We start from the raw sequence: 23102 nt of genomic DNA on the forward strand, positions 1-23102 counted from the left end.
ATCTGGCAGCTCTTAAGACAACCTGGCACAAATAGCCCACTGTGAATACTTTTTTACACTAGCCTGCAAAAAAAAAATCCGATATTCCTGCATTGTATAACGGGGAATAAATGACAATAGATTTCAGTGTACACACGCAGTCAGTAGTGGGATTCAAATAATTTAACAACCGGTTCTCTGCCCTAATGATTTCTTCCAACAACCAGTTCACCGAACTGCTCAGAAAGTTAACAACCGGTTCTCCCGAAGTGGTGCCAACTGGCTGAATCCCATCACTGCACGCAGTGCTTTTTTGTGATTCCCTATAATCTTGGAATTAACCCGATTTCACTTTCAACTTTATTATCTCTCTACTTCTAAACATCTTATGAAGACCAAGTCTAACTAACACATTTCCCAGCTCTCGTTATGTTCTTATTTTTATCTCTCTGGAACCTGGAGCAGGCTTTTCTGCCTCACTGTTGAATCATTTGATACATAGACATACCCATCAAACTATGTCTTTCTGGGTGAGAAACATTACAGGGTACGGAAAATAGGAAATAGATGATAGATTAGATAAATAAATAAATAAATAGGTAGATAGCAATAGCACTTAAGACTTATATACCACTTCATAGTGCTTTTATAGCCCTCTCTAAGCAGTTTTTACAGAGTCAGCATATTGCCCCCAACAGTCTGGGTCCTCATTTTACCCACCTCGGAAGGATGGAAGGCTGAGTCAACCTTGAGCCGGCGAGATTTGAACTGCTGAACTGCAGCTAGCAGTCAGCTGAAGTAGCCTGCAGTACTGCACTTTAACCACTGCACCACCTCATCTCTGATAGAATGCTAAATAGATAGATAGATAAAATAGCTAAAACTAGGTGTTATCAATACCATTCGGTACTATTTTCCTTTGCTTGTCTTCTTGCAAACCATTTTAGTTCCATCCATTTACCACTTTAACCATTACCTTTTATTGTTTAGATCTATATTTTTAAGATCTTTACCTATAACTTTTTTTGCTCTTCCTCTTCCTGTATTTGCTTTTCTTTTATGTATTTGCTTTGTGATTTGATCCTCATTCATTCTCCCTGTCACCAAATTCCATTGTACTATTTACCATCTTTCACATTCAATGTTTTTCAGAATACATGAGATCAGATCTCTGACAGAGTTTTTATAACCTAAAATTTAACAAAGGGTGAAGTATACATTCAGACATTCAGGCTCATTTCAACAAACAGAAGTGTGTATTTGCACACCAACATGGCAGCTGAAGCGGAAATGCAAAGTTCCAGGCTACCATAGTTTTTCCATAGTTCTGAAGATGTCTTGAAAAATTTGGAGGGTTCTGTTACAGGAGACTTTGGTCTACCTGAAGTGTGCTGATCAACTATCAATCTTCCAAAGCAGTCGGAAGCTTCTCCACCAGCAAATAGAAGAAATTGAAGAGTTGAATCTATGCTTTTCCAAAGACCAAGAATTGTAATTTTACCATTCTATTTCCTTGGTGGAACTGTCTTATTGTATACATCAACCATTCCCATTTTGTGGCTGACAGGCTGAATAGATTATGTATCAAGAAACACTTGACAGGCTTCTTAACTTTGCCTGATAACTGCAAATGCAGAAATAGCTGAATTATTTTGGCCTGACCAGTTTGTAAACATCTGAAAGTTAATAATTACAATGTGAGCATTAATTCATCTTCATATGTCTCCAGAAGTCTGCAACATCATAATTTTCAATTTTCCTATAGCAGAATCATAAAAGAATTCATGTTAAATTGATTTAATTCTTAAAAGTATTTTATTACTCTTTCAACACACGGCCGCCATAAAACACTGATTCAAAGAGACAGTTCTATTTTCACACCCATTTTGCTCTGATAAGGGATCAGTACTGGTTTGACTTCTTCAGTCAGGAACCTTGCCACCTGTTGTGAAGAAACAACAATCTAGTTTGAGATCCAATGAATTATAATCCTTTACAATTTGCCATTTTTTATCACCATATAAAAACTATCTAGCCGTGACCACTCTAACATATGACTTTGTTTTATATATTCTATATGAGCATGTTTTAAATGATGTCACCCCACCCCAGCTCTGCGAATGGGAAAAACATAGCAAAACATCACATGACGGCAATGTGCTGTGGCAAGTTTGACAGTTTTAAAGAGTCCTGGAAGTTCAGGTGGTCCAGAATTTTGCAGTCACACAACAGCTGAGCAACTCTGATAGAGCAACTTCACTGGCTGCTGGCTTATTTATACAGATACAATTCAAACTCCTGGTTATAAAATAAACCTCTATAGAACTAAGCTTCAATAGTACTTGGAAGCAAGCTATTTGAAAGATACAAAGATACCTTAAGATTTAAGATATTTGTGAAAGATCCTTCTCTTGAATTTGAGTATCATTGAAGACATATATGGAGAAATACAAATTGCAACTACTTGGAGCTGCTTCAAAACTTGGAAAATTAACTTGTATTGTTTTTCTATCATAGACAAAGACAATTTTATTCAGATAGATCTCCTATGATAAACTGCTTTGGCTGCTGATTTGGATTTTAACTGGTTGGACCAGTGTCTGCTTCCACTTAATTGATGAGTTCTAATTATAGTTTAATTGTTTTTGAAAGTAACACTTTTTCAACTTTTAATTATTTGTTATTCTTAGTCCCTTATCTGCTATTTTTGTTGAAAATTGAGAAATGATTTCAATATATAAAATTGTATAAATAAAAAAGTGCCAATAATTTTGTTCATTGTTATTAAATAATACTTTATATAGAAAGTATGGGCAGTTTTTGGTCTATCAATCTATACTAAACCAGTATAACAAGTAATTTAGAATAAAAAGTCCATAATACATTAGGATAAAATGAAATACCAATGGATTACCAAGAATTTAAGAGAATGGAGGAGGAGATTGGTTTTAAAAAAACCCAGCATATCAATTTTAATAAGAGTAAATATGAATTGGGACATAACAGTTGCAGATTTAAAAAAAAGCTTTCTTCAGGAAAGCTAAAATTAAGAGCAATCTAATAAGGACACTAGCTTTTTCTGCTTTTCCCTACCTGTTGGGAAGCACGGCCAGTGAAGGATATAGGCTCCAAGAGAGTTTCCAATTGCCCATGGATAGGGCTAAAATAAGGATCAGCACGAATTCGTGCAATGAGGTCATTATCACCACCTTCTTGCTTCACAACAGCAGCTGCCTGCTGGGACAGAACCCTTATCTTCTCATGACATTCCTAGAAGGTAAAAAATGGACAAAGTGTTACTCTTAAACCAGGAAAATGCTACATCCCACCATTAATGATGAATACAGAGTTTAGGAAGTTCATCCTAGATAGCCCATCTTGTAAAAAGGATTTGAGCGTATGAGAAAGCTATTGCAATACTCTCTCTCCAGTGGTATCCCAAATGATTATCAGATTTAATATATTTTTCTTTTTAATTTACAATCTGCAATAAGACAATAAAGATACTTCTAAAACTCTTCATTGCTTTATAGAAGTATTTAAGTTAAAAACCAGTCAAAAGCTTAACAGTGTGCAAGGTTTTTTCCAGACCTCATCAGTAGACAAATATTACAAAAACAAAACAAAACACCAGAATAGATTTCCACAGGGGGGATTTGATTTAAATCAATTTAAATCACGATTTAAATCACTAGTAAAAAGGCTTGATTTAAATCAACTTGATTTAAATTTTTAAATAATTTTTAAAGAGCAACTGTCATCTGTCCTGCAGAGGCTCTTCCTCTGAGCTGCTGTTGACTCACTGACAGTCCCATTCACTTGAATGGGATGGCTGGTGATGCGGCAGTGACACAACGTGAGGGACATGGCAGGCAGCAGGTGAGTGGATGCCCGCTAACAGGCGCTGCCATGATGGATCTGAAATGACAGGTGCTCTTTAAATGTAAGGATTTATTCTTGCTGGTAGTTGGAATCTTTAATATTATTATTTGCAAACAAAATGAAGGTTTCCTATTCAGCTTGCAGAGCTTGGACTCATTGAATGAGTTTATCAAAAATGTAAATATTGCAGAATATACTGCCTCATGCCACATAACTAAGCTCCATTTCATGCTGAATAAACTAAATTATTAATGTATCTTAAATAGAAAACTATCTTTAGATAGATTTTTACTCCAAAAGCATTTTATAAAAATAAAATTGATTTAAAAAAATCTGATTTAAATAAAAAAAGTCCATTTTTTATTTTTTTAAAAAAAATCATTGATTTTTATCCACCCTGGATTTCCATAAATTTTTTATAACTCCTGTGTTTCTTGCATGTATGTTTCTTAGGAGCTGATAACTAAGTATATGTAATTAATTACTTACCTGGCGATTTCCCCCAGCTTTCACCATAGCCATGATGATATTTTCTGTGGACATGAAAGGCAACTCTTGTTCTATATGCCTTGCAATTACCTAAAAAATTATGATATAAATTTTTATAGACTGGATTGTTAATATGGTTTCTTATTCTTATTTATTTATTCAGCAGATGGAACATATCCCCATGATAAAATACATTCTTCTTGTTATGCAGAGGATCTCAGTGGGTATGAAAGAAGCTGTAGAATCTTAGATTTTTTTTTCTTTTTACAATCCTTTAATCTCTTTGTTTCAGAGTTGAGTCCTGCGACTGAGTGGAGCTGAGTGTTTACTCGCCAGATGCCCTTCCTGACACCCATGTGGAGTTCATAGCAGAGTTCTTTGCGCCCTGATAAGAGAAAAATCTGCCGCTGTCTAGGATTGAGTTTTCAACTTTCGGAGTGGGAGGAGAGCGCCTTCATCTCTAGGCCACCATGCCACTCAACTGTAGAATCTTAGATAATGATTATATTTCTAGATATGTTCTGCAATACACGCTTAGAAAATAAACCACAGAATTGGTGCAGATAGTTTCTTCAAAGCAAAAAATTATAACATATTGTTTTTATGCAACAAGCCAGCTTTCACTCCATTTGAAATGTACATGATAAATACAGTAATTAATAAATCAGATACTGCTACAGTTATTATTCTTGTCCCAGGGAGCTACACTTTCATTCTTAGAACTGAATTGTATGACCTTTTAAAATTCCTGAAGTCATATACTTGTATTTATTTTACACATTTAAATTTAAAAAAAAAGTTAATTTAGTAAATGTGATTATTTGGAAGATTTGGTGAGATATCCTATCTGGAATCTGCCTAATATTAACCATAGTCTTACTTTGTACCACACAATATAATTGCTGCAACTCTAATTAAGGTTGTCAAATAAAACAATAAAAGAATTCGGTAGGATTGCTTTTAAAGATCTCTTATAGCCCTATGCTGTAAATGGGATGATGGTGTACAACTTTATTTTAGGAAATTCTTTCCATATCAGTTCTTCCTCTAGAGCATACTCATCTTGGTGTTTCAGGGGAGTTCTGGAAATCAGTCTTCCAAAAGAGAAATGGTTTATAGTAGTGGTGGGTTTCAAATTTTTTTACTACCAGTTCTGTGGGTGTGGCTTGGTGGGCGTGGCAGGGCAAAGATACTGTAAAATCTCCATTTCTACCCCACTCCAGGGAAAGGATACTGCAAAATCCCCATTTCCTCCCCATCAGCTGGGACTTGGGAGGCAGAGAATAGATGAGGGCGGGGCCAGTCAGAATTTTTCCTACCGGTTCTCTGAACTACTCAAATTTTCCACTACCAGTTCTCCAGAACTGGTTAGAACCTGCTGAAACCCACCTCTGGTTTGTAGTGTTCTTGATGGATAGGCCTGTTTTGTAGCTAGATTACAACTAACACCACAAATTGCATCTGGCATGGAGGATTAAATTATACACATACCTATATTTCATTCAGTGGAAAAATGAGTGTTCACTGTCTCTCTGCTTTTATTTCTTACCTTGGGGTATACTACAAGACCTTCAGAGATATTTTGCAGGGTACTGAGTATAATATCAGCAGTAAGGAAAGCTTCAGCTAAACATATACGCCTGTAGAAAAAAACAGTACAAGGATAAAGAAAAGCAACTGTTTTTATAGCTCAGTGTTCCTCAGGTTGCAGAGATGTAAAGAATATTTTACCCGTGTTAGTTTTTCAGAACCAGTGCTTCAATAGTGAACTAATAAATAAAATATAAAAGGTGCTTTATGGCCCTTTTGTAAGCACTTCTGATTATCATAAAATGTTGTACTGGCTCCTTTCCCCTGCAGTTACATGACTGTATTTCGGGCACTTGGCAATTGGCTCACATTTACGACTGTAGCATCCTGCGATCAAATGATTGCAATTTGTGATGTTTTTGCTGATTTCTGGTAAAAAAAAAGCCCCAGCCATTAGGAGGAATGAGTTTGCATTCATGAGTCTATGATTTGTGGTTATGTGATTTGGACTTATGACTGCATGATTTATATGCTTAACAACCACTATAAAAACGGTTATATAATTGCTTCCGGTCATGTGGGTGCCTTGACTTGCAACCAAAATTCTGATACCAATCATGGTTGTAAGTCAAGAGTCTGTATTCATTTGCCTAACTCCCTGCATATTGTAGGAGCCCTGGTAGTGCAGTTGTTAAATGATGGTATTGCAGGCAAACTCTATCCACAGCCTGGAATTTGATCCTGGTAGGGCTCAAGGTTGACTTAGCCTTCCATCCTTCCAAGGTCAGGAAAATGAGGACCCAGATTTTGTTGGGAACAATATGCAAATAATGCTTTTACTTATAAACTGCTCAGAGGGTGGTATAAAGGGCTATGGGGCAGTAAATGCTAAATGCTATTGCCTTATTGATTACTATAATATATTAATAGGTAGTTAGTGCTATAGAAAAAGTAATTATTTGGAAGGATGCTTCACTGAAACTAGAAGTTTACTTGAGGCCTGGATGGTACAGAGCATGTTACAGTCAACCATATTTTTAGTATGTATATACCTGTTTGCACTGTCATCCAATGTGCGCTCAAACCATTGCACAGAGGCTGTCTGAAGGGGATCCAGGACAAGAATCATAAGATGGCGAGCTAGACTGCAACAACGTTCTGAACGCATGGGATTCCGTTTATAAGCCATGGCACTTGAACCTTTAAAACAGTTTTAAATAATTACTCATCATAAGGCAGAATAGTGAAAATGCTGTAAAAACTGAAAGCCTCAATTGACTGAAATCTGTCCTAGCTTGCAGTGCAAATATGGAACAAACTTTGCTTTAACTGAGGAAAGAATGTAAGGAATCATTCAGTGGTGGGTTGTCCCCGGTTCGCACCGGTTCTATAGAATCAGTAGTAAAACCGGCGGGAGGCTCCGCCCACTGACCCCGACGTCATCAAAATGCTTCTGCGCATGTGCAGAAGGGCGCACGCACGAGCAAAGCAAGCACATGCGCGCGGCCCCGTTGCGAACCACTAGTAAAGGTAAGTAGAACCCACCCCTGGAATCATTGTGTTCAAAGGATGGAAGGAGCATACAGGTAGTCCTTGACTTACAACAAGTGAAAGTTTGACGTTTTACAACAGTCCTGAAAAAAGTGACTTATGACCATTTTTCACACTTAAGACTCATGTGATCCCCCTTTGTGACTTTCTGGCAAGCAAAATCAATGGGGAAACCAGATTCACTTAACAATCATGATACTAATTTAACAACTACAGTGATTCACGTAACAACTGTGGCAACAAAAGTCGTAAAATGGGACAAAACTCACTTAACAAATTTCTCACTTAGCAACATAAATTCTGGGCTCAAGTTGAGGCCTACCTGTACAAGATTCTTTAAAGGTGGATACTTATGGCTCAATAAGTTTCAGATTTCTCCTTTAACAATTTGCCAATAAAGCAGTAACTTTAGATATGTATGAAATGGCAATGTAAATTCCATTACATTTCAGTAGAAATCATATTTGTGTTCCCTGCAATATTTTTACATAAAAATTATAAAATTAATTTGTCAGGAAATCATTGCTAATATTTGCTAAGGGCTATAATAATTTATTTTTAATTTTTGATTATGTTAAATAAAGATGTTACAGATAGACCAATTTAAAAAGTGCTGAGCAAGTTACAGTAAATAAAATAAGTAGAATGAAATCCTATTTTTACTCAGTGCTTACCAATTTGTTCTTTCTCAAAAGGTTCTTCTATTTCTTTGAGGTTGGCCAGAAGGCGGATATCAGTACATATCTAGTGAATAATAATTAATATAAATTCACATGTAAATGAAATCTCCAATAGAATTAGCACAATAGTAATCTTGAAAGGAGTAGCATTTCCACTGACTGACATTTGCATTTTTAGAGGCAAGAGTCAAGCAAATGATCTTAAACTGTAGCTTATTTATTTATTGGACTTATAAGATTTAAACTATTTAAAGCTCAGAGTTTGTTCTTTATCATTGTCTTCAGAAGCCATGGCAAAAGTAGAGGTGACTAGTGATAGGTTGCTCCCGGTTCTGTCCGATTCTTTAGAACAAGTAGTAAAAGCGGAGGAAGGCTCCACCCACTCGCCCGGACGTCATAAAATGCTGTAAAAACCAAAACCCTCAATCATGTGCAGAAGCGCGCGCACGTGCACTCCCATTGCAAAACGGTAGTAAAGGTAAGTAGAACCCACCTCTTAAGGTGACCCAGTGATATCTGCAATGAGCAAGAATTAGTCCAGTTTTGGGGAGGATGGGGGAGGTCCACTAAAATTGGTGCAAGCATCTCTAAAACTCAACAAACTTTTCTGGAGGTTTGTAAACAAGCAAACAAAATCATGCAACCAAAGTTTAGTATTTTGTTGTCAAATGTAGCTACTTAATCGGTAATTGGTTCCAATGTCTTTCACTACTGGTCACCCTGGCTGTGAGTTGTAATTCAGCAAAATCACAAAGCTACTCATTTGCTATCCATACATTAGAGCTTCTCTCTACAACAATACTTGTACATGTAAACCAGTTCTTACCTTATGTACAGTTGCCCCAAGACTTGCTAGAACAGAAAGAACTTCAATATCTACTTTGCGGCTATATGTCTGTCCTGTGATGATATAAGCCCTAAAATCAAAAACAAAATAATATGAAGTTCAAAGAGACCTATGCCTGTGGAGGAATGAACATGCAAAAATGCATGAATATCATGCCAGATCCATTGGTTATTTGATTCTTAAATGGTATTAGCCTTGAATAAGCATGAAACAACATAGAAAAATTGTGTGGTTGGACAACTCAAATTTGCATGCGGTAAGGCAGCAGCTAAACATAAAATGAGAATGCTTTGAGCAACAACTACCGGTATTTGTAAGTATACTTCAAAACAAGCCCTAAAATTAGTAGGAATTATTAGCTGTACAACATGATAATATTACAGGGTTGCTAATTTTTAGAAAGCAAAAGTCCTGGCTAAGTAATAGAATATATATGAAAAATCCCAGATGTAGGTCTTAGTATCTCTTAAAAAGGAAAATATCTTTTCTGAAATTTCAAAAAGCCTCTAGCAAAAAGCCTCTAGGGGATGTACTGCTTTGTTTCTAGTTAAGAAAGCTTCCTATGCACCTTAGAAGGTTATGCTTAAGCACTTCCTTAGTATTAAAGGGAGGGTTTTTTTTTTTAATATACCGCTTAAATCCTGCCATTGCTGTCACAAGTCTGTCCAGCTCCTCCACCTTAGGGAAAAAAACAGACAGGAACCTCAGAATGCAGTGACTGAAAAGAAGATCATGATTGTGTTACCTAGATAGTTTCCCTTTTAACACCATTCTAAACTCAGCATATTTTATGGGTGACAGTACAGGTAGTCCTTGACTTATAACAGTTTGTTTAATGATTGTTTGAAATTACAACAGCAGTGAAAAAGTGAGTTATGACAGATTTTTGCATTTACAACCATTGCAGCATCCCCATGGTCCTGTGATCAAAATTCAGATGCTTGTCAACTGACTCATATTTATGACCGTTGCAGTATCCGAGTCATGTGGTCCCGTTGTGACCTTCCGACAAGGAAAATCAATGAAGAAGCCAGTTTCACTTAACAAGACTCTTATTAACTTTAACAACTCCAGTGATTCATGTAACAAAGGTGGCAACAAAAGTTATGAAATGGGTAAAACTCACTTAACAAATGTCTTACTTAGCAACAGAAATTTGGAGATCAATTGAGGTCGAGGACTTTCTGTTCTATCTTGTAGGCAACTCCTTTACCGCCTGCACTTCTAATTAACATAGCATTTCCAGGCCCAGGAAAAGTTATCCTAGCATAAATTTCTGGGATGTGGCCAGAATGAATCCAGTTTTTATTTATTTACTTTTTATTTATCAAATTTAGAAACTGTTCATCTCCCTCATAGAGACTCTCGTAGGTGTACAAAGTATTAAAAACAGAATTGTATGTAAAAATATGGAAGAGGCAAATATAGTTAAAATTCAACATTAAAAATTAAAACATGGGGAGGAGGCTTTTGGGGCACTAACCAGCCCAATGGCTCGGTACTCCTCTGTGAATACATTCTGATCTTTTTTTATATATATACCGTATTTTCCGGAGTATAAGACGCACCTTTTTCCTCCCAAAAAGAGGGTGAAAATCTGGGTGCGTCTTATACTCCAAATGTAGCCCAGCCTTGCAAATGGAGATTTCAGAGGCTGAAAGAAGCCACTGAAAGAAGCTTCAGAAAAAAAAGCCTCTGAAAGGCTCTAAAATAATCAGTAAAGGTTCTAACCAAACTATGCTAACAATATGGAGAATGACACAATAACCCACAGATCAGAAGAGGTTAATTTACATACCAATACCAAAGAAAGGAGATTGAACAGAGTACAGATAGTCCTTCAGAAAAAAAGCCTCTGAAAGAAGCTTCAGAAAAAAAGCCTTTTTTTCTGAAGCTCTGTTTCGGAGGCTTTCAGAGGCAGAAAAAAAAGCAAGGCTCACAACCAACGAACCTGTTGCTAAAATTCACCTCTGGGAACAGCTGATTGGGGGTATTCCGGGAGGCGGATCCACCCACCAATCAGTTTTTTTCTTATTTTCCTCTCCAAAAACTAAGGTGCGTTTAATATTCTGGTGCGTCTTATACTCCGAAAAATACGGTAATCTTGACAGTATTCATTTTGCTATTTCTGACATTGTTTTTTAATGTTTTTTTCCATGCGTGTAAGCGAGTTTATATATTGCCTTTCTCAATATTTATAAGGCAGTATATAATTCTTAACAAACAAATAAATACTTAACTAGAACACATTTAAGTGAAAGTCCTTACTTACTTTACTATGATCCCCTTCAAAAAGCTGCAAGAAGCTGGCCTGGGTGCCAGTTGTGCCTTTCACCCCACGAAATCTTAATTCATCTCGTTCTCTTTCAAGATTGTGAAGGTCTGTGCAGAGATCTTGAATCCATAAGCAACAACGTTTACCTACAGTGGTTAGCTGGGCAGGCCTAAAAAATCACAAAGACTGTTTTTTAAGGACAAGTGCATGAAAGTTAATGATATTACAAAATGACTATATTTGCTTTTTCTAGAGCAGTTCCATCTTAGTTATAGAACTGATAAAAACAAACCATGACTCTTAAGCTTAATAATAGCTATCTCTTAAATTAAATAACCTCTAGATTTGAAGGCTTGGGGAAAGGATATTGAATATTTTACATGATTGCTAATCAGATAGTAGCATATTTTATATGCCATTGGTTTAAACATATTGGGGGAAAAAACACAGGACAGAATTATAGAATATGTGCTGCAAAAGACTGTTATAGGAAACATGGCAATTCATAACAGATTTCTGAACTGACATTTAATGAAGGAAATAAAACCATGATTGATTTTATAGTGTTCCCATGAGTTATGTTCTTGGTACAAATATTTTAACAGGACTTACTATGATTTATAACATTTTTGCAAACAAATAAAATCTGTATGTTGAAAGGCCTTCCCTCCTCAGCATGCTTTTACCAAGATGAAATTGAATCTTGATGCTTGGAATTCAATAAATTAGAGCATGTACTCATAAACTTTATTGTCCTTAATCATGCCCCGTAGAAAAGCTACTGACACATAAAATCGATGAAACAGAAAAGGTAGCAGCCATGTTACTGAATAATAACATCTAAGTAATTACTTACTGGTAGTGAGTGAAGCCCAAGGTGGGCAAGTTGGCATACTTTTTAGCAAAATCTGCCAGACGACTGATTATTGTGGCAAGCTATAATGAAAGGGAAGAAGAATAACATACATGAAAAGAGAAGCATCATCATTTCATTTGTGGCAGCCTACATGGTTCATCTTCATTATGTATATGGACAATGAGGAAAAACCATTTAAATAATTTTGCACAACAGTTTTCCCCAACTTTAAGCCTTGTTCTCTGGCTGCAAATGAAAAGAATAATCCAACATTGTCATGCTCAACAAAGTTTTTGCTTGGAAGAAGAAGTGATGTCAGAGCATGAGAATAAGAATGTTTTGATCAAGCACTCAGATCAGAGAGTAGAGGCTGATGTACAACAATCTCTACAACAACTTTGTATAGCTCCATTTTTTGAGCCCTAAACAGCACTACCACTGCTGAGTGGAAGACTGAATGGTAGAGGGTTACCAGCTGCAAGTCAGACTTCCTGAGAGAAAAAGCATTCTACAGAATCAAAATTATAATGAATACTGGCTGACCTTGGACAGGCATGGTTACTAGAACCTTTGTCAGAAGTTTAAAAGGTTGCTGGAGACACTGAATTTAATTGGACTTTTATCCCATTTTGGAATTTCAACTGTCATTTGTTTTTCTGGAAATCGCAATGCCAGCATGGATCAAACCCTCTTATAGATCTTACCCTCTAAGGTAAAATCTGCCCACCACCCTCCTATCCTTCAACAAAAGTGTAAAGACACGGGTCTGCCAGTTGTCCTGGGGTGCAAATGGCTATGCTGGAGGTAGTAGCTGGATTGATGACAGACTCTACCTCCCCACCTCCTTGTTCTCTGCTCTCTACCCATCCATCATTCTTTTTTAGTAATCATTTAGTTGTATTTCCTGTTGTGTTCTTTTTCATTGTTTATTTTATTACTCTATTATCTTCTGTTCACACTCTTTTCATTGCTTCCTTTTTATTGTTGTAAGCTACCTAGAGTGCGAGGCGGCAAATAAATTTAACAAATAAAATAATAAGAGGGCTGATCCCTCTTGCATCTGGTATAATATTGTGGTTTTGGATGCACAGATTGGCTTGAATAACTCCTTAGAGCTAGTGTGCCTTCAGGACGAATTTATTGGCTCACAACTTCAACTATTTATATTTTCTCTTACAACTCCATGAGGCAGAACATAAATCTGCAGGGGCCCCAACTGGGGGTGGCTGCTGCACAGGTAGGTATCAAATGCATTAAACTCTTGAGGAAAAAGGTGTAACAAATACAGAAGAGCATAATATATTTAACCAAGTCTACTCTTAGAATTATTAGTACTAATTAGTAAAGGTCCAAGTCAGAAAGTAGGGTTCTATTCCCCATATCTACTTCACAGAAAATCAAGAAATGCCTTGAATCTGCTCTTTTCTCCTGAATGAATCTGTTTCCATTTCTATTTCTATAGTTAACTTCAGGAAACAGCCATTTGTCAATCAATAAAGCCCCTGCCTTATGAAAAAATACATGTTACCTTGGGAAGAAGCAGGTTGAATCCATCTCGAAGAACTATCAAGTCCTAATAGAAAGAAAATTTTTAAAAAGTCAGATAAGATAACTGTTATTATCATGGTTTACTGCTGAGCACACTGGCACACATTAAAAGTGAAGTTCTGTTTCCTATAATTTCTCAAAAGAAATTATATATCTACCCATACACATACATAACACACATACATAACAGATACAATTCTATTCAATGTGTTTGCTGAAATTTATTTTTCAGGTGGGTTGCAACTGTATAATTACTCTAGCAATAAATATCTTTACAAAGTCTAAAAGTTAAATGAACCTAAATGCTCAGATGAATATTGATAAGTTCAGTGTGAGTAAGATTGCAGTATAAATACCTAACAAATTGCCAAGTGACTAAAGCTAAATTAGAATTAATGGGATTTTTTAAACAAGTGATAAAATTGTGCTAAAAGAGAAAACGAGAACCCCAAAGAACTTAATCATTTCATTTCTGAGGATGTAGACAGATGCCTCTATCTGAGCTGGCTTCTTCAGGAGTAGGAGCAGATGAACTGAGACAAATAAAGGCAAAAGAATGGACAAACTATCAAAAAATGAATACTCTGCCTGAAGATATGTGAAGTCATCTAATAAAAAGCATAGGTAGAAAGTAACATCAGGCTGATGAAACTAGCTTGACGTAAAACAGGAATTGGATCCCCCACCTTTCTAGCTAGCTAGCTGGCTTAGCTGTCCATTTTAGCTTCACTGTTTTGCTTCTCTCTCTGGCCAGGGTACCCCAAGTGAGGGTCCTTCGGCACCCTGAGAACATTAAACTGTGTATATTAGACGGCCCCAAAGTTGAATTATATAAAACCAAATCAGATTTCTTCTACCTTCTCTCCTTTTGGTCACATAATCAAAATCCAGTCATTTTATGATGATTGTAGCATCCTGAAGTCATGTGATCCCATATAAGATTTTCCTAACTGGCTTTCAACAAGCAAAGTCAATGGGGAAAGTCAGATTTGTTTAATAACCATAGGATTCAGTTAACAATTACTGCGATTTGTTTAATGACTGCAGTAAAGAGGTCATAAAATTGGGTGTGACTCACTTAACACCACCTTACTTAGCAATGGAAGTTTGGGTCCCAACTATGGTTGTAACCCGAGAATTCTATAGGCTATTGATACATATATAAGAATAGGCATTTAAAAATAAAAATCAACATTAAAAAATCAGAATTGAAACTAAAATAAATACAGCCCCAAGCAGATAAGTACATCCATCTGAAAAGTGAAGCCATCTAAACAAGTCTTTGGTTCCATGGAACCCCCAGGCATGGTGTCATAACCAAGTCTTAAGGAACATCTGGAACATCAGCAAACAGATTGATTCAATAAATAAATTTATTTTGGGTGTTATTTTACCGTATTATCTCCCACATAACAAGAAGTTGCTCCAAGGTGAATGATTCCTGCAGCTTTTGGACAATAATGGGCAAATGTATGTACATGAGCCATTACATCATGACGCAATCGTTTTTCTTCCTCTGCTGCCATTTTGAAGTCTATGTTGTCCAGATTTGCTTCCATTTCCTTTATTTGTTCATCTGTGATGGGCAGGCCCAATGACTAAGGGAAAAAAAAGTTTCTTAAATTAGAAGATGTATGATCCTCAATTTAAGGCAGCCAACAGAGCAAAAGTAATTACTTTGGAATTTTAATTTTTGGCAGAAATAACTCTTGTAACTTTCACAATTAACTAAGAAAGCATAGTTAAGATGCACATTTCCAAGTAGCAGAAAACAGCCCTCCTACTTTACAATTTGAGAATTATTTCTACTTGTACAATTTAATCTAATACCGGTAACCCTCTAATGACCATCATTTAACAATGGTTCAAGGTTACAATGGCTTCAGAAAAAGTGAATTACAACCCATTCTTGAAGTTACAGTATGACCATCAAACCACCTCCTTGGCCACGTGATCACAATTCAGATGTTTGGCAAAGGTCTCATATTTACAACAGTTGCAGTGTCTTAAGGACACACGATCGCATTTTATGACCTTCCCAGCCGGCTTCCGACAAGCAAAGTCAATTGAAGAAGCCAGATGCACTTAAAGATGCATGGTTCACTTAATAACTATATGATTCACTTAATGAATGTGGTGATTTGTTTAACAATTGTGGTAAAATGGTCATTAAATCTGGCCATATGATGATTAACTTAATGACTGCATTGCTTAGTCACTAAAATTCGTGACAAGAATGGCTGAAAATAGCAGAGCTCTGCTGAGCTCCATGAAAAACAGCGGTATCTGCTGACTGGGAGACCCTACGGGGTCAAAACTGCCTTGGAGGGGTCTTAAAGAAAGGGGAGGTGCTTCATCGACCACAAGGAATTCGCAATTTCTTCATTAGGTCTGAAGAAAGTTCTCCTGAATGGCAGCAGGGACAACGGCCATTTTTGACAAGTCACAAGCTGGGACAACTGGGACATTAAGATTTGTGCTGGAGCGGTTCGTGGACAGAGCATTGAAATTGGGTGAGATAACTTCCAACTTTTATTCTAGAGACTTAACCCAGGTAAAAGAATTTCAAAAATGATCTCCAACAATTAAGAAAGTGGCGATTAGATACATGGAGAAAGACTAAAGACTAAAGACTAAGAGACAAAAGAAATGCCCAATGGAAGCTTTAAAATATAGAAAGCCTGGAAAAGAGCTAAAAATAATTGGAAAGGTGATTATTGGGAGAAACTGTCTTTCTTATTTTTATTTTTAAACCCCCTGGATTTATCTGACAATCAGCTGTTTGATGAACACTGTTTAAGGTGGGAATTTGGAGCAGGGGAGCCATCTACTGGAAGAAGAAGAGTACTACAGTGTGGGAAACTAGTGAAAGTGAGAATTGTTTAATATGCATAAAGGAATGAGAGAGACTAAGCAATATGTGGAAGGCGGCTTGACCTTGACTCCATTCCAGAAGGCCTTTTGGATGTTTGGAAATACTTAGTGAGCTTTTTGAAGATCCTTAAGACAAATTAAATGGCAAAGAACTAAAATTCTATTGAAACTGATTAATGGATGGTGGATTTGAAAGAATGATATGCTCTCATTGGCCAGTTGACAGAGCCAGATCTTCAAGCCCTTTTGGAAGGCCAAAAGGATGGGCATGGATCTCACCTTGGGGGAGGGGGCGGAATGATGTTCCAGCGGGCAGGAGACATGGCAGAAAAGGCTCTATCTATGTAAAATCAATATGACCTGTTACCATATAAATGTCCCAGGATTTTTTTATATAGTAATTTTATTAAAGATTGCAATTACAACAGTAAAAGTAAAATAATAAAAAGAAAAAATAGAAAGTGCAGAAAATAAAAAGAGAAAAGAACAAAGAAAATAATAAAGAAAAGGAAATGAATAAATAAATTATTTCCTTTTACCGTCACAAGTATAAACAATTTTAGTAATTTAGCATTTTCTCTTAAAATAGTTGTTGCTATCATTCAGACTTGATGCACCCAAAATGTCTTTACATAAATCGGAATGTTTCTCATATGTAAAAGTAAACACGGTATTCCTTGATGTCTTGATAACAAGATAACATTTTTCTTTTATATTTAATTCACCATAACTCATTGTGGCTTGCTGTTGACACTTTGCCTCCTGCTATCCGGGAAGGAAAGACTACCTTGTAACAAGTGACTATGTCCTTGCAGGCTGTATTTATTTATTAAATATATTATGGCCACATAGTCCAGAAGATTCTGGGTAGCCTATAATAGCCAAATACACAATTAAAACAGCAAAAACCATAAGACAAAATGTGACCACCTGGACTAAAAAGCAATTAAAAAATGACAGGGGTTCCAGACACACCAATTCCATGCCTGGGAATAGAATCAGATTTTAAGAGGATGCCATATATATTCCTTAGGGGTGGAGGAAGCTGTTTTGGAGAGCAGAGCAATGACAGAGAAGGTAGTTTTCCTCGGTCCCATACAATGACAATGTATCTACAATGCAGTTTAATCCTAATCATATTTTATATTATTGCCTCTTTTATAAAGAGTAGAAATTATTGGCACTTTTTATTTGACATTCTAGGATGCACAAATTGCTTTTATATTCAAGTGCTGCTGACTGATCAATAGAATTGTATATCCTTAGCAGTGGCCAAATTCTGTTGTGCTGCATTTAAAGTCAGAAGTCAATTTCTGACCTACCAACATAAATACTTCGTTCCTGGATAAGAATTTTAGTTTAGTTTAGTTTAGTTTAGTTTAGTTTAGTTTAGTTTAGTTTAGTTTAGTTTAGTTTAGTTTAGTTTAGTTTAGTTTAGTTTAGTTTAGTTTAGTTTAGTTTAGTTTAGTTTAGTTTTCTTTCTGTCTGGCGTTTACTGTATATTCCAACTGTAGGGCACATTTTCCTGGCAGTAAACTGAATAACAAGAAACCAACTCCCCCACCATAACTGAAATCACATTCTCCCATGACAACTGAAGGGGGCATCTTTTACTAACAATTTGGCAGAGCTTTGATGGAACAAACAGGTGCACATGGTGTTTTCTCTCAGTTTGAATCTGAAGATCAAAATAAGAGTTGTGACTTCTTGGGAATGCAGAGAGTTAAAAATAACAGATTATCTTTTCAAATTAGGCCACAATATATATTGTATGTTAAAGTATATTAGAATACAATTTGTTTTCTTAAAGCTTGATTTGATACCAAACTTTAATCTGATAAAACAGCCAACTCTATAATGAATACTGTATAAGATCTAAGATGTATTGGATACCTCTGCCTAACTACATCTGCTTTTTTGTTCCATAACTATTTTTTAAAAAACTCCAAAGCTTCAAATAATATTATAAATTAAAAGATACTCTCGGTATGAAGAACTAACACAGCTGTAGACTTTCAATAAATGTTTATTTAGTCCTCTTAATTTGACTTGCTTGGCTCCTCTATCACAATGTTCAGCAACCTACTATCACAGAGTTAAAATTATATACTGCAGAAATTTACCATCCACATACATACACTTCATTTATACCATTTGCATGGTTACACATAGCAATGGCTCTTTAGGACGAATAAAATAGGCAACATAAAACTGAAATGAAACAGGCTCTCTAAGGATTTCTTGTTTGGAGTGTGGAAGAAATAAAGAATTCTTACATTCTAGTGCATTCGGTATTTGCTAAACAGAAACTGTAGGAGTCTGGTATAATCTTCTCCAACCTGGTGCCCACTGAATGTCTCGATTTACAACTCACTTGTTGACTGGAAAGTATAAGCACTATAATACAACAAGCAAAAAACCTGTATTATGGAAGGCTAGAGTAGCATGAGAGGCATTTGTCTGGCTGAATGAACTCTCATTTGCTTTGTTAAACTGTCTAGTCCTTTCCCTAAAACTGCTGGTAGAGTTCTTTGTTTTGCAGAATCCTTTATGTTTCCAGTATTACATTCTTACTGTAACTTTAGGACATTTCCGGGGTGAGATTTGGGCAGAAAGTAAACAATGGATCAATCTGAAAGTTTAATGCAGATCATCCTAAAGGAGGGAGGGGAAATTTAGGTTGCAAGACTCCCCCAAACTTGCTCATCTCCAACAAATTAAGAATAATATACCATTCATGAAGATTTCAGGCAAAGGAACTTAATAGTGGCTCAGCAGATTTAACATTTGGAAGAGAAGATAAAGTCACCTTTGTTAACTCCTGTCTTACAAAAATTGTGCCTGAAATGAAGTATATATTAAAACATTATTTAGTAAATTAGTAAAGCTTAGTAAAAGTTATAATTCCTTCTAAGTTGAATAAAAAAATGGAGCATGTAATATGTGATACACAAAAAAGAAACATCCTAGTATTATAAACAGTTGAGAAATTATGTTCAGATTTTTGCTACTATCCACTTGGCAAAAAAGTAAACTATTTTGAAATACATTTGCTTCATACCACATGTACAATATGACAATGTAATGATTAATCTGAATGCAGGCTGGGAAAACAGAAACTGCTGCAGGTGATGCAATTCACAAACTGCAACTTTCAGGGTTGACTTATCATTGTCAAGTTATCTCACAGATGCATGTGAAATCTGTTTGCTTATATCAGTTTTTATGTATTTAGAAAGTGTAGCTACGTCAAAACTGTTCTCCAGCTACAGTAATGACGGTAAAGAACATAATCGAGATTTTAAAACTTGTTTAGGAGTTTCAGAAAGAGGGTAGAAAAAATGTTTCTTTAAGGACATGTACATCTCCACCCCAGGCCACCCCAACGATGCCCTTGAAGTGATGTCCCGGTGCCTGGAAGCCGTGCGGGCCTGGATGGGGAGAAACAGGCTCCGACTCAACCCTTCCAAGACTGAGTGGCTGTGGCTTCCGGCGTCCCGATATAGCCAGCTGGTGCCATCGCTGGTTATTGGGGGTGAATAATTGGCCCCCACTGAAAGGGTTCGCAATTTGGGCGTCCTCCTGCATACACGGCTGTCTTTAGAAGAGCATATGACAGCCGTGGCCAGGAGGGCTTTTTATCAGGTTCGCCTGATACGCCTTTTGCGTCCCTTTCTAGATCGGGACTCCCTACGCACGGTCACTCAAGCACTTGTCACTTCCCGTCTGGACTACTGCAATGCTCTCTACATGGGGCTCCCCTTGGGGTGCACCCGGAGGCTCCAGTTGGTCCAGAATGCGGCCACATGGGGGATTATGGGAGCGACGGGGCGCTCCCATGTGACACCTCTCCTGCGCGAGCTGCACTGGCTTCCTGTGGTCTTCAGGGTGCGCTTCAAGGTGTTGGTGACCACCTTTAAAACGCTCCATGGCTTAGGGCCAGGGTATTTACGAGACCGCCTTCTGCCGCCAATAGCCTCCCACCGGCCAGTACGCTCCCACAGAGAGGGACTCCTCAGGGTGCCGTCAGCCAGACAATGTCGGCTGGTGACCCCCAGGGGGAGAGCCTTCTCTGTGGTGGCACCTGCCCTCTGGAACAACCTGCCCCCCGAGATACGCATGATACCAGACCTCCGGACTTTTCGGCGGGCCTTGAAAACACATCTTTTTCACCTAGCTGGGCTGGCTTGATCCCATCCCTTCGATTTTAATTTGTAATTAAAACAACCCGGGTTGTTTTAAATGGATAGCCAAATTATTTAATGTTTTTAAATTGCTTTTAAATTTTATATGTTATGTTTTACCATGGCTGTTCACTGCCCTGAGTCCAGTTGGAGAAGGGCGGTATACAAATAAAATAAAATAAATAAAATAAAATAAAGGACAATATACAGTACTTACCCAAAGAGTTACTAGAATGAAAATGAAGAATGAGAACCAACAAATAAAATCAGTTAGTATTTCCTAACTATATGTCTTTGAATTCCTACAAGCCTTCTCAGCTCAGGGATTTTTGGGCTACATAAGGAGTATTGCTTAAACAATATGATCTTGTCAGAGATATATTCTCTTATTCCAATAAAGGTTGTTTTATACAAGTGGTTCTTTTTAACAACTATTCATTCAACAACTGTTCAAGCTTATGACAAGGCTATGACTGATCCTCAGAATTCTGGCTGTCAGTGTCCCCACAGTCATATGATTTGTGATCTGGGAAGCCAGCACCCAGCTCATGATTATAATGCAGCATCCCATGGTCATATGATTGTGGTTTGTGAGCTTTTCTGCCGGCTTCCCACAAGCAAAGTCAATAGGGAATCCACCAGGAAGTCAGAAGTTGGAATCATGTGGGGTCCTCGCTTAATGAACCATATGGTAATTTAATCATGGCATTTTTGATTGTCAGAATTACCATGGCTAAGTGGCATAATAACATGATATCACCCTTTACCCTGTTGCTTAGTAACAGCAATTCCAATCCAAATTGTCATTTTTTACAATATTACATACACACTAAAGGGACAGTCATGAGCATAAATGAAATTCAGTGAAGATGGTATTTAGTATCAAAAGATTACAAAAATGAAACAATTCACATTTAGGAACATAATATATAATTTAAGAAGCAACAGACAGATAAGAAGAAAAGCAAAGAATGATACTTTGTTCAAGAGCAAAAGACCTAAAAGCAGAGTTTTAACTGTTTTACTAAGCAGGATGCTCCAGCAAGAGCTCAGGACTGAAAGACTCCGCTTCACAAAACTATTTATCGGGACCGTTACAAAAGATTGTCTTATTTCCTTTATGACACCATCATACATAGTCATTAGAATTGTTAAATTTGTGGTTACCATTGTCCAACTGAGAATATGTTTTATATACCACATTGGAATTGCACGTAAAGCTGATTAATTCACTTAAGCATATACTGTTTTATATTTTAGTACTCATTGTATGTCTTTGTATTCTATTCAATTGTACAATATTTCATCTCACACCTTTATTTTTTTTATCTTACCTTATTTTTTCTTATTTTATTGTATGTTTACCTTAACTCATTTAATCATGTCTTATTGTGACTGATGCCCATTGTTTTGATATGATCAAGAGAGTAATCAATAAAAAGTTATACTTATATACTTGGGAGGGGAGGAGGAAGAGAACGAAATTAAGGAGAAGATGTACAAAAATTATGGAGTTCCCTGTGTCTAAGATAAGGCTGCTTTCTCCCACACCTGGTTGCTTTCCAGGCCAACTTCTACAATCCCCAGCAAAAAGTGCTGACCTGAAGTTCTGTAGCCTCTACCCCGCTGGCAGGGGATTCTGGCCCGAAGCCCAACATTAGGTTTAGGAGTTACCGGATTGTAAAAAATTAGACTGTGGTATTAGCTTCCGAGGGTTTCAAGCAGCAAATAGGCATGAATGGAGCAGAAAGGGGCGGAAGAAGCAACGCGGATCGGCCCAGCGACGCCAGTCCAAAGCCTACGTTTCCCGCCACCCAAGCGATTGTCTGCCTCTCCATTTAAACACTGACATACAGCATTAGGGCTATTTCTCCTGAACTGCCATGATCCAGATGACCGCGACCCTGAAACCTCCAAGCACCAGTCTAGATTCTCCTAATCTGCCAACCATGCGGGCCCCGCACCTTCTCAGCCTGGGCTAGGTAAAGCCAGAGCCTCCGCCAGGTGCTGAACTTCTTCCTCTCGCTGAAGTTATAGGCCATGTCGGGGCTGGCATAGCGGGAGACGAGAGGGGAGCGGTAGCGGTTGAAGGCGTCTTCCTCGCCGGCGGGATTCAGAGAAGCCATCGGAACGGGCTGCAGCTGAGAAGACTCGTCGGTCGCAAGCTCAGCGGGAAGGCTGAAGTCCGCCGAAGGTCGGAATAAGAAGTGCAGCAAAGTCCGGCCTCCGTTTGGCCCAGCCTCCTACTTTTTCCACCCCTTCCTCATGGCGACAGATTGGCCCGGAACGAGCGACCGCCGCAGCGACCTCTGGTGCTTGGGCGCCGCCGCGATCGGTATTGCTGCTCCCGGATGCTTTGGGATGCGAGGAAACGAATAAAGCGGTGGTTGTCATAAATTTGGCAACT

At 37.5% G+C, this 23102-nt stretch overlaps 1 protein-coding gene across 2 annotated transcripts; it reads right to left on the bottom strand.

The window, feature by feature from the left end:
• Positions 1 to 1775: 1775 nt before the first annotated feature.
• On the bottom strand, positions 1776 to 22869 carry ADSL (adenylosuccinate lyase). 2 transcript variants are annotated; one of them, XM_070948024.1, is made up of 13 exons: positions 22660 to 22869; positions 15032 to 15235; positions 13618 to 13662; positions 12090 to 12169; positions 11231 to 11402; positions 9590 to 9636; positions 8938 to 9028; positions 8106 to 8175; positions 6933 to 7080; positions 5900 to 5990; positions 4351 to 4440; positions 3073 to 3249; positions 1776 to 1921 (listed from the first exon to the last, which is right to left on the bottom strand). In XM_070948024.1, exons 1-13 carry the CDS (start codon positions 22819 to 22821, stop codon positions 1835 to 1837), a joined length of 1464 nt encoding a protein of 487 aa, XP_070804125.1. In that variant the 5' UTR covers positions 22822 to 22869; the 3' UTR covers positions 1776 to 1834. The 2 variants fall into 2 exon arrangements, with proteins under 2 accessions (XP_070804125.1, XP_070804127.1); XM_070948026.1 differs by lacking the exon at positions 22660 to 22869 and adding an exon at positions 18788 to 18884.
• Between the last annotated feature and the right edge of the window lie 233 nt (positions 22870 to 23102).

This window comes from Pituophis catenifer, unplaced genomic scaffold, assembly GCF_029215685.1.
Source record: "Pituophis catenifer annectens isolate HBS135680 unplaced genomic scaffold, rPitCat1.0.hap2 SCAF_7, whole genome shotgun sequence".
Taxonomy (NCBI): Eukaryota; Metazoa; Chordata; class Lepidosauria; order Squamata; family Colubridae; genus Pituophis; species Pituophis catenifer.